Genomic DNA, 11,808 nt, shown 5'->3' with positions numbered 1-11,808 from the left:
TTCCTTTTTTATACACATGTACGCAAATTGTATATAATGTATGTTTTGTTTTTACTTTTCTTTTTTTTTTCTGATCTTAATTTTTTCTGTTAAAATATTTTTTCGATTTTGGAAAACTAATATGTATTAAAATATAATATGTATTAAAATAAGGAAAAAGATGACGATACCTCTATAAATTTTATTAATTAAAAAAATGTTAAAATTAATTATAGAGAACTCTTCTCTAACAAAACGGAACAAACCGTATTTATAATTTAAATAAAATATAAACCATAACAAATTCATTATCTGATTGATTTTTAGTTAGAAGCAAATAGTGTGACATAAAGTAATGAAGTTTTGAATTCTTAATTCACAAAGTCAGAAAGTCAGAAGCTAACTATTTGCTAATATATATGGTTCACAAAGAGGACAAGTCAATAGATGACTCGCGAATAACCGCGAGCTGGCGGGCCTCGCGAATAACGGGCCGGTTAATTCGTTTTTTATTCATTTTTTCTGCTGTTTATTCGTCAACAGCTCTGGCGAGCGGTTACGGGCCGGTTCCGGTTTCCCAAAATACAGAGCTCGTGTGCATATCCGAATAGTGCCGAATAACGAACCAGACCGTGACGAGACGAGTAATGCGAATACTAGGCGAGCCGAACTACGCTCGTGCCGAGCCAAACCGCCCGTTTGGCCGGCTCTAAAAAAAAAACTGATTGGACCATGCAAATATTCCAACATGGTTATTATTATGAAAAACATCTGAAGGCTACAGTTTACACAATCATACCATTAATATAACATTGATACTGATACAGTTCAACTAAAAGTTTCCTCTTGGGTCAGATCTTATAAAGGATAACAAAGGTCAACTCAACAGCAAAAAATGACCACTGTATTTTTTATTTCTATGTTAGACAAACTAGTTAGTAGTTATGATAGAGCAAAAATTGAAGCATCGGCTGCTTCCCGGCTGCTACCAATGCCACGTTCGATCAGGTCCAACACTCCATGGCTGAAAGAAAGATTAGCTGGGTATTGTTACAAGCACTCGCTTCAATTTTAAAGTAAAACTGTACCTGAAGCCACACTCATTGTCGTACCACGATACAAGCTTTTATAAAGGACCCACTCAACCCCATCCCATCTTGAGCGTCAAATTTACTTGACCTGCGAGATAATAAAACATATTGTAAAACAATTACTCTAGCAACTATGACCAATCCTAATTTACCAGAAACTACCAAAGAGTAAAGACTGACCAATTGTCTACGTTTGTAAACAGACCTACATCTACATATCAGTGCAGAGAGCTTTTATTCACAAAATTCCAAACAGAACCCATTTTTCATCTGCTTCAAATGGAAGGATATTCTAGGAACACAGATAGATACAAATGACTGATCCCCTGAACTCTTGCATGATATGATACAACAACACCACTGCATGTAAAATCTCTAGAGTTACCAAGGGAAAACAATGGTACAAAAAGACCAAACTGGCCAGTGGCCATGAAGTATAGCTTATTTCACCCTTTTTATTAAATGTGATTTGGGTGAGGGAGGGAGGGACCTTGAGTTGCCACCAACAAAATCACTTGCACAGTAGTCAATTATTCATCAACCTCGCCAGAATGCCAAACTCTTCGTGAACCACCTGCACAAATTGTTTTGTAATCAAACATTTACTGAGTCCACAGTTGCCATAACCATGATATGAATTTGTTCATGTCAACTATTATATATTAGTCTTTTTTCCCTGTCATACTTCCGAAGAAGATCACTTGGTCGTGTGACTGAGCAATTAAAGTCATGTTACTTACAGTTTGTTCACAGGCTAACAGTACAAGATACAGTAGCATTTATACAAAGTACAAACCAACCTTGGCAAGAGGAGCAAGGCAACTGGTAGTGCATATGATATCCATGTTCACTTTGTATGTTTTCTCTAACACCCACAACAAACATAGGAGCATCAGCTGAGGGAGAAAAAAATTACAACTTTCTTCAAACCACACTGCAGATTAACGTATTAAATACTCAAATTGAAGTGCTAGAGAAAGTTTGAGAGAGATGAGAGAGACATTTGTGTGCGTGAGAGAGATAGCTATAGAACAAGAGAGATTGCACCCACCTTTTTGTGTTCTGAAGCCTTGTCAACTGTTGTGAAAACCCCATAAGATTCAAAAACAAAGTCTGCCCCATATTCACTACATGGTATCTCTGCAGGGTTCCTGGTGAAGTCCAGTAGTGCACTTAAAGTTTTTTACTAAAAGATTAATATACATAAACATTTGATTAGCAAGGACATTGGTACAGGACAACTATATATAATTACAAAACGACTATTGTCTATTCCCAATCTTTGGTAACGGGTAAGGCAGATGACCTAATTTATTAATAAACAAGTAAAATTTGACTTTGCATATTAGGCAACCTCTTTCCCTCTCCTTTTTTCTCATTTCTCAAATCTTTCAATTTGAATTCCATGAACATTTCATATGTGGTCTTTCAGTTAGTACTTGGTCAAAACGTCCACATTTCGGACAAACGATCTGACAAATAATGTCGTGTCAGACAAGGGATTTTAAATTTGCCTTGTTAAATCAGAAATAAATCAATTAGAGAAACTAAAATAAAACACAACACAATACATAACTTAACTTACTATTGATTCCGAATCTTGTCTTCCTCCCAGTTCTGTAAAAATTGAGCAGACTTAGAAGTTCTAAATCCTCAAATTTTTTGCCATGCATTAGGTAACAACGTACATTTCTTACTCTGAATGGTAGGTGGCTGTTCAGGGGCTGTAACTTGGATTGGTTGGATACTCCGAGAACTAGATTTTCTGTAACAATTACAGGGGATAGAAATCAAAACAGCATATATTACAGTAGACACTTATAATAGTGAATAGTAGTTTACAATTCTTATGCTCTCTTGACTGTAAGGATAATGAATCCCCAGGAACAGAAGCACCAAATATGCTACCGGAGCTAACGAAAGATACCTGAATAAACATGTAACAATTTGCTTACTCATAAACTAATACTCGTTAAATAATAGATCTACACACGAGTAACAATTAACCTAAAAGAGCCTCAAGGTCACATTTTGACCGCAATACCAAGACAACATCCAAGTTCGAATACACTTAAAAATCATACAGTACAGCCATAGTTATAAAGATTTCTGCTAAAACCAATTACATCTAGTCGAGCATTAAAAGGTCATAAACCAATTCAATTTTTTTGACTGCTAAGTGTATTAAAGTATTAATTTAAGCAACAAATTAGAATAAGGAGCATCATATATTCAATTATGTTAATAACATTCTTTTCCTCGGCTATTTCTTATATCATCAGAATCACTACATGAACAATTTTTAATTAAAAAAATTACATTTCTAAAGATTTCTAATTCCATGTTTACGCTTTCATCGTGTAAATGAATCACCGAATCAGTAGCTACATCATATATCCAATTATGTTAATAACATTCTATGTCTGCGTTTTTTCTGCAACTGAATTCCACGTCCGCCTATTTTTCCCTTCTCTTAAAACATTTCTATTAGATATTGAGGATGTCATGATAAAGATTATGAGAACTACCATAATAACAAAACTTTGGAACATTAGTTTCCATTAGCAGAGGTCATAATATACACCAGTCTCCCGGATTACAAGGCATATAGTAGAAGACAATTTTTTAGAATTAAAAATAGAAATGATCTAATAATCTGGAACCGAATCAAACAGTGAACCGAGTGGTTCATGTTTGACAAATGAAGGCTATTGTCATATTCTGTTACCTCGAAACGGGGAGCAGAATCTGCACTCTGCAATTACCTCTTGAATGCAAACGACGTGTGCTGCATAGCAAGAGATTAAAAACATCTAAAATAACAATTGTAAATGTATTCAATTTAGGAAGTATAATAGTATGCATACTTATCGAAGGTGTGATAACATGGACCTTATGTAGGATCTCCTAAGAAGCCACAAACAAGAATGTTGTCTATCAGTACAGAAGCTTCATTAGAAGAATAATGTTGAATACATATACATATAACAATATTGTAAGCAATGCAATTAGAAACTAAGGAATATAAAAGGAGTAAGCATTAGAATGCATCAAGAGAAACAAAGACAGTGACATATCACTATGATACTTCTTCCAAAAACAATCTAACAGGGAGTGTATGTCACCGTATTGTTGCCTTAATCTTACATCTTATTCAAAAGAAGTGTACTTTATTTATTTACCCGGCTGACACAATTCATGCAACAAAATGCTGAACATTTGCAATTTCTCCATGAAGATAAATATTCATGTCTAGTTTTCTCTTTTATTGCAATATGCATCCAACAAAATATTATATGTATAGCAGTTGTTGCTAGCAATTGATCAAAATTCATACAGGAACACTCAATCAGGAAACAGAGGTATCAATTGCAGATTTTAGCCGAAATAAAAGAAGCGATTATCGAGCTTATCAAAGCCTGATTTGGAATTATACAAGGTAACTACGTCAAGTACTTCTTACGCAAAGCAAGAAGAGCAGGATCCTGATCTTTTGATTCAAGTAAGACTAGTAACATGGACACAGTAGATGCATCTATTGAGAAGCCGCGAGCACGCATCTCATCTATGAGTGCACTTGCCTCACTGTACTTCATGTTGCAAAAACTGCCGCGAATAAGTGTGTTGTAGGTAGCACCATCAGGCAAGCAAATACTATCTTTCATTTTCGCAAATAGTACATTCGCCTCATCGAGAAACCCTTCTCGACAAAATGCTCCGATCATGACGGTATACGCTTTGACATCAGGTCTTAAACCTTTCGAAGGAAGGCTTTCAAAAAGGGTTCTTGCCTTTTCTAGACGTCCATCTTTGCTCAATCCGTCAATCAGAATAGTGTAAATAATTATATCTGGATGTATACCAGCGCATTCCATTGTGTGAAAGAAAGAGAGTGCTTCACCAACAAGATGGTTCTCGCAAAGACCATGCAATATGATCCTACATGTCACAATATTCAGTTTACAACCTTCGTTTAGCATCCTCTCCTGAAGAAACTTTCGTGCTTCAACAACTCTACCGGTATAAAAAAAACCTTGCAAAATAGTATTGAAAGTTTCAATTGTTGGTACCAAACCTTCAAGGGGCATTTGTTTAAGTAGATCAATTGCTCTGTCTACTTCCATCTTTTTACAACAACCATTTATCAAAATATTGTAGGTACGAGAATTGGGCAATATACCCTTTCCCCTCATGGTTTTGAGCACCTCTAATGCTTCATCAATTTCTCCACGCAAGCAATATCCATCCATCAGTGAACTATACGTGACTACATCAGTATATTGGCCTCTTTGAATCATCAATTCCATCACAGATTCCGCATCTTTAACCTTTCCTTCTTTGCAACATGCATCTATCAATATATTGTAAGTATGCAAATCTGGAGGGATATTCCTGGCATTCATCTCTCCCAGCAATTGAATTGCATCTTCCCATCGACCAAAGTTGCAGAGACCTTGAATTAATGAATTATAGGTTACAACATCCGGTGAAATGCCTTTATGGTTCATTGCAGAAAGAAGACTCAATGCATGATCAACATGTCGGTCTTTGCATAAAGCATCAATAAGGGTGGAATAAGTCACTGTATTGGGAATACAACCTTTCTTCCCCATATTTCTAAACAACTTGACAGCCTTTAAAGTATTTGAAGTTTTGCATAGACCGTCGATGATAATGCTATAGGTTACTACATTGGGTTGAACCTCATTGAATAAAATAAGCTTCTTAAACAAATGTTCAGCCTCAACAGGCCTGTCTTGAGATAGAAGGCCCTTGATAAGAGTGCTGTAGGTGACAACATTTGGGACAAAACCACGCTTAATGATTCCGCCCAACAACGAAAAGGCGTAATCAAGTCTATTCAGGTGACAGCAACAGTTGATTACAGTATTATAGGTGCATATATTAACGGGAACGCATAAAACGCACATATCTCTAAACATAGAGACACCTACAGAGTACTCTTTCATTCGAACAAGGCCCGCTAAGAGCTGACTGAATTGCATAGCAGGAAGCAGAGGCTTCATTTTGAGCATTTTATCGAACACAAAGAGAGCATCATCGAGCTTATCGAAACCAACCTTTGATTTCTCGTAAAGTAATTGCTGTAATTGAGCATTAGGGTTTGATAAAGAAGCAATAAAGGGTTTTTTGGGATGATTAGGGTTAATGTGAAGAGAATGTGAATGAAGAAAGGGCGTAAGATAAATACCTAAGGATGATGATGATGTTGTGGCTGTATCTATAGGTGTTACAGATCGTAAGTATCGAATGTTTGATCTGTATCTCATCTTTTCATCTTTTCATATGTACAAGATACTGAGAGAGTTCGAAATCTGCAAGATATTGTCACTATTTGTCAGTCATTAAAGCTATGCCGCAGAGATTTGTCAGAGAGAAGAGATGGTAAAAAAAAACTCAATATATAATATTTTTAAAAATTTTGACCAAGAAATATAATAATATTTTTTATGCAAATCTATTAGATGGGATTCATATCCCCTCCACTTAATTTTATCCCTGAATGATGTATCAGAATAATAGATGAAATGGAGCCGAATTAATATTATTTTATTTTAGCTCGAATAGTTAATATATATTTTATATTATATTATATAAGCCAAATAAATTTTTATTCAAATTTTTATATTATTTTTTTTTTGCCGCAAAAGATTCAAATTTTATTGATGATTCAAATCATTCGATAATACAGTAAACAAATCGGGATGGACATCTTCCACCCTCCAGCTACGATCAGCTATAGAACAAGTGGATTTCGCTAAGAAATGAGCGACCTTGTTCGCGGACCGTTTAACGAACCTAAACTTGACGTTTTTGCTACTCAAACTTGCTATAATATCCAGACAATCCTTAACAACTCTCCCCAAATACGAAAAACAAAGAAAGGAGCTACGGATGGACTGAACTATCTGCAAGCAATCAGACTCTATAACAACATTCTCGTGACCTCCATTTTTCACCTAACTCAAAGCCTCCCGGATACCGACTGCTTCAGCCAACTCCGGACTAGGCCTTCCTCTTAAACACTGCGCTCTAGCCTCGATCAACCCTCTATTCTGATCCCTACCTATATACGCATAACTATAACAACCATCCTCCTCAAAAATGGCAGCGTCAGAGTTTACCTTAACACCATTAACCTTGAGTAATCGCCAATGCTCGTCTCCGTCTTCGTTGGACATAAAGCCCAGAAAATGATCGAAAGTTCGATCTTGAACACATCTCCATTGGTTAAGGATCGAGTACGCTGATTCCACCACTGCTGAAGATTCCAAGCTGCGTAGTTTCCAAATAAGATCATTCCTACTCTTCCACAACATCCAGCAAACCATAGCAATAAGCGTAATTTTCTCCTGATTATGCTGTTGAAAAACCAGCTCAAGCCATTCTGGGAACGAAGTAAACTCACCAGAAACTTGTAAGATAGCCAATTTCTCCCAACTGGAAACAGCATGACAGCATAACACTAAAACATGCAGCACTGATTCTGGATATGCATTGCACACTGCACAAAACTCGTTTACTGGTACCTTTCTAGAACGAAGCAAATCTTTCGTAGGTAAGCAATTCGTAGAAGCTCTCCATAAAAAATTTTTAACCTTAGGTGGAATTTTCAAATTCCAAATCTTCCGTCAGAATCCAGAACTCGCTGTTGAACTATTCGCATTACTTTCACCTTCAAGAAGCAAATAACCAGTTTTGACAAAGTAATCTCCTAACTTTTCTTTCCTCCAATACCATGCATCTTCGACTTCGTTATTCAGAGGAGTGGATAAAATAATATCTGCATCCCTTGCATCAAAAATGTCCAAAATAAGATCAACATCCCAACTGTTTCCTTCCATATTCATCAGAGAAGAAACCTTTTGACCTCGAATGGCTTCATTATCAGTATGAATATACGGATCGTTCTCCATTGACAACCAAGGATCATTCAGAATACTAATAGAGTTGACATTGCCCATCCTGCAATCAATACCTTTCTTAATAATATGCTGAGATTCCATCACACTCCGCCATATATAACTAGGATTGTTATTCCTGGTGGACTAACAATGAGATTTACAGAAGGGGGGTTGAATGTAAATCTCAAAACTTTTTCAAGTTTTGAGCAGTTTATGAAAGTTGTGTGTTCAAGAACAACAAGTGTGTGAATTGCTTTAAGCTAATACAGACAGATATAAATTCAAGCACAAATGTAAAGAACACAACAGAACTTAAAAACTTTTCTGGTGGATTTGTTGTTCCACCAGAGATGGTATTTTAGAAAACCTGTGATTAAACAATGTTGATCACAGCTGCATCCTAGTACAAACTAGATGGATTTTCTCTCAATATTTTTCTAAACAGCTCTGGAAAATCTCACATCTAATTACTAGCTTCTACTTGGTTTATATATTACCAAGTGTACAAGTTAAGAACAATATAAAATACAGTAATAAAATAAGTTCTTCACTTGCTTCTTTTCCTGTTCACTCCAGTACTTTGTTGACTATTGCATCTTTGTACTAAAGAAGAACGGCTGCTTTTTCTGTTGTTCCTGAAATTCGGCTACCACATCTCAGTTGTCTCTATCAACCCATGTGCCTCTGTTTGTAGGTACAACTACCCCTTATCAACGGCTAATCATCAGAACATCCGTTGAAGCTTTCATCCGTTGATGCACTGAAGGATGTGAAGCTTTCATCCGTTGAAGGATGTTATCCGTTGATGACTTTATCCGTTGAAGCTTCAGAGACATCCGTTGAAGCTTAGCTTCTTATCCGTTGAAGGTCTTTAAGTCATCCGTTGATACCACTTCACTTATACAAAATTACAAGGCATGAAGTATTTACAATTGGCCTTCCTATCTGCATATCATCTAGTAGTCAACATGACTCATAGTTTCTCTCATCTTCCAAGAATTACATTTTAAATACAGAGACTGAAATATGCTACAACACTAGACTTATTTCTAAGTAAAGCTACACCATCAACGGATAGCCAAAGTGATCTTATCCGTTGAGGCTACAGACACTAAATTTCTACTTAAGTATTTTGTTAAACATATCATCAAACTAATGCACATACATTCCTAACAATCTCCCCCTATTTATGTCTATAAGAATTGTAGGCATAAATTCAGGGTTAACTTGATGATAACAAAACACTTAACAGATATATGAATTGAAACTAAGTAGAAATTTAAAAATGCTGCAAAAGTGTATGTACTAGGAGGTAATTGAAGATTTACAGTGTTTCCAAGGACACTCCTTTAGTCTGAGCAAATCATCTTTTTCTTCTTTGTTCCCTGGTTTTCTTTCCTAGCCTTTTGTCATTTTCCTCAATTTGGAGTTGGAGTTGTCTGAAGAATTCAGCTTCATCTTCAACACTGACATCCAACTTAGATTGCATTTCTTTGAGAGTTTCATTGCTGGCAATCTTGAGTTGGTCTTCAAGTCTGAAAAATCTTCTGACTCCTTTATCATCTCTAAATTCCATCAACCAATGAGGTGATTTGTGAATTTTCATTTCCCTTTCTTGAATGAGTAAAGTCCTGGGTAAAGCATTGGGCTCCCTCCAAGTTTTCCTTATATTGGCTATCTTGTTGAGAATTTCAGTCTTGGCAGTTCTGGTAAAGCCAGAATCCTTTTGTATAGCTGAAAAGACTCTAATCAAGGTAGAGTAGCCTTCATCCAGAATCCTGTGGAGAGGCCATGTTCTTTCCCCAGCTCCTTTATATCTGAACACTAATCTCTCTGGTAGCTGTCTGTAGGCAGCTATTCCCCTTACATCCTCCAGCTCATCCAGATAGAGTTCAATGTCTGAAATTTCTTTTATGTCACAGATGTGAACATAATCATCTTTAGAAATGGGTGATTTAGGCTTAGGTTTCTGTTTTTGAGTGAATTTCTTAGAGGTTATGGGAGGTGTAGATTTTGGTTTTCTTTTCTGTTTCTTTGGTAGTGGAAGAGTGGTTAGAAAGGTAGGCAATTTGATAGTATCCCAATCAATAGGTTCCTCTTTTGGAATGATTGGTTCACCATGGATGTTTATTGTGGGATCAGCAACAAGGGGTTCAGGTATGGAAGGTAGTGGTTTAGATATAGATTTGGTTACTTCAATGTTATCTCCACTCCTTCTTTGTGCCTTGGCCTTTCTTCTGTTTCCCTTCTGCCATTCCTCTCTTTCTTCCACACTCTCACCAAATATACTCCCTAAAACCTCATCTAGGTTTGTAGTCTTGTCTTCACCCCTGACTTCAATCCCTTTTTCTTTTTCAACTAGACTTGACTTCAGCTGTTGTTCAAGCTTTGCTTGTGCTCTTTTGTCAGTCTTTAATTGCTTGGCTTCTTCCTTCTTGGCTATTGAGAATTTGGGATGTCCTTGCATCACACAGATGCTCTTTCCCTCTCTAATTATAATAGCTCTATTTCTCCTTACAGCCTCATCCATGGTCTCTTTGAGATAAGCAATACTCCTGCCTAAAATCTTGTTCTCATCAGCTTTTGGAGGAGGAAAGTCCACTTCTTTTAAAGGATTCTTTGTTGAGTCCTTATTGGATCTTTCATTGGGCTTGAGAATTATAGCTTGTGGTTCTTTGGAAGAAGCTTCTCCATCCTTATGACTCCCTACTGGCATGAGCTCCATGTTGATTGGTTCAATTTTTGTGCTGTATTTCACAGATGTTGATTTGTCTTGTGTAGAACCAAACAGCAGTTGCAACCTTTCATCAATTCTCCTCCTTTGCTCTTTCACTTGAATTTCAGCTGCTGCTAGCTGAATCAAATCAATTCCATCAGGCTTGCCCTTGATTTGAATGATTGTTGGAGAAGTAGTGATGGTGATGGCAGGAACTAGCACTTTAGATATGTTGATTTTTGTAGATGGCTCTCCTTCCCCTTCCCTTTTACTCTCCCCCTTTTTGTTATCATCAAGGAGAGGGGTCAAGCCTTGTGCTTTTGCCAGCTGCATTAGGAGATTGGTTTGAGATTGTTGATTGTGAAGAATGGTGGCCACAGAATCTTCAATAACTTGAACTCTGTCTTCTAACTTGGCCAACCGTTTTTCAGTAACAGATTCTTTCTTCAATCTCGAAACCAAGTCCTGCAATGTACCATAGGGCATGACTGAATCCAATTTGTCTGAAGTATAGCTTTTCAAGTCAGCAATATCCTTCCTGAGATCATCTATACTCAGATTCTGCTTCACTTGCTGCAGCTTCATGAGATGCAGTGAGTCCAGGTGAGCTTGAAGGATAGCCTTGATACTTGCTTGTGAAGTATTCTGAATGGCCTGTTGAATAGTGTTGATTTGTTTGACTAAAGAGACATTGAATTCCCCTGATCTATACTCCTTAGTCAAGGCCCATTCAGGTAGTTTTGGAATTGAACTAGGGCCTTCATCTCCCCCTAAGTTCATGCTTCCATTAAAAGAAATAGAGTCATCATCATCAGAATTTGCTCCAAATTCCTCAGATGGCTCACCAGCTGTAGAAGGCATTTTGTTAATGTCAGCTTTATCCCTTAGAAGAGATTCTGTTGTGTGCACTAGATTTAGTGACATTTCTGCCTCCTCATTGCCCTGAGCAGCCAACAGTTGATAGGCTGTTACAGGATGAGTAAAAGTGTCAGCATCCAAGGAAATGTCATCAATTACAGCTTTGTAATGTTGCTGAAATTGTCTTTCCTTGTCAGCATCATCCACAATCATTGACTCATTAGCAATGGCTGGTTCC

At 36.9% G+C, this 11,808-nt stretch overlaps 1 protein-coding gene and 1 long non-coding RNA gene across 11 annotated transcripts; both read right to left on the bottom strand.

Moving 5' to 3' along the window:
* Positions 1-724: 724 nt before the first annotated feature.
* On the bottom strand, positions 725-2,113 carry LOC141691626 (uncharacterized). Its single transcript, XR_012562777.1, has 5 exons — positions 1,871-2,113; positions 1,561-1,644; positions 1,251-1,430; positions 1,092-1,158; positions 725-1,003 (listed from the first exon to the last, which is right to left on the bottom strand). It is a non-coding gene; the product is annotated as an uncharacterized LOC141691626 (long non-coding RNA).
* Positions 2,114-2,121: 8 nt separating this feature from the next.
* On the bottom strand, positions 2,122-6,445 carry LOC141691571 (uncharacterized). Of its 10 annotated transcripts, none has more exons than XM_074496311.1 (5): positions 3,799-6,445; positions 2,913-2,997; positions 2,759-2,835; positions 2,656-2,687; positions 2,122-2,221 (listed from the first exon to the last, which is right to left on the bottom strand). In XM_074496311.1, exon 1 carries the CDS (start codon positions 6,359-6,361, stop codon positions 4,514-4,516), a length of 1,848 nt encoding a protein of 615 aa, XP_074352412.1. In that variant the 5' UTR covers positions 6,362-6,445; the 3' UTR covers positions 2,122-2,221; positions 2,656-2,687; positions 2,759-2,835; positions 2,913-2,997; positions 3,799-4,513. The 10 variants fall into 10 exon arrangements, with proteins under 10 accessions (XP_074352412.1, XP_074352411.1, XP_074352410.1 ...); XM_074496310.1 differs by having other exon boundaries at positions 2,768-2,835; XM_074496309.1 differs by having other exon boundaries at positions 2,122-2,256; positions 2,759-2,997.
* Positions 6,446-11,808: the final 5,363 nt, after the last annotated feature.

This window comes from Apium graveolens, chromosome 10, assembly GCF_009905375.1.
Source record: "Apium graveolens cultivar Ventura chromosome 10, ASM990537v1, whole genome shotgun sequence".
NCBI classification, from domain to species: Eukaryota; Viridiplantae; Streptophyta; class Magnoliopsida; order Apiales; family Apiaceae; genus Apium; species Apium graveolens.
Note: the sequence above shows the minus strand (reverse complement) of the source record. Positions and strands in the feature narration are given on the sequence as shown.

Excerpts from the sequence above, each read along its gene's own strand:
- LOC141691571 (XM_074496303.1), bottom strand. The coding sequence starts at position 6,361 with ATGAGATACAGATCAAACATTCGATACTTACGATCTGTAACACCTATA.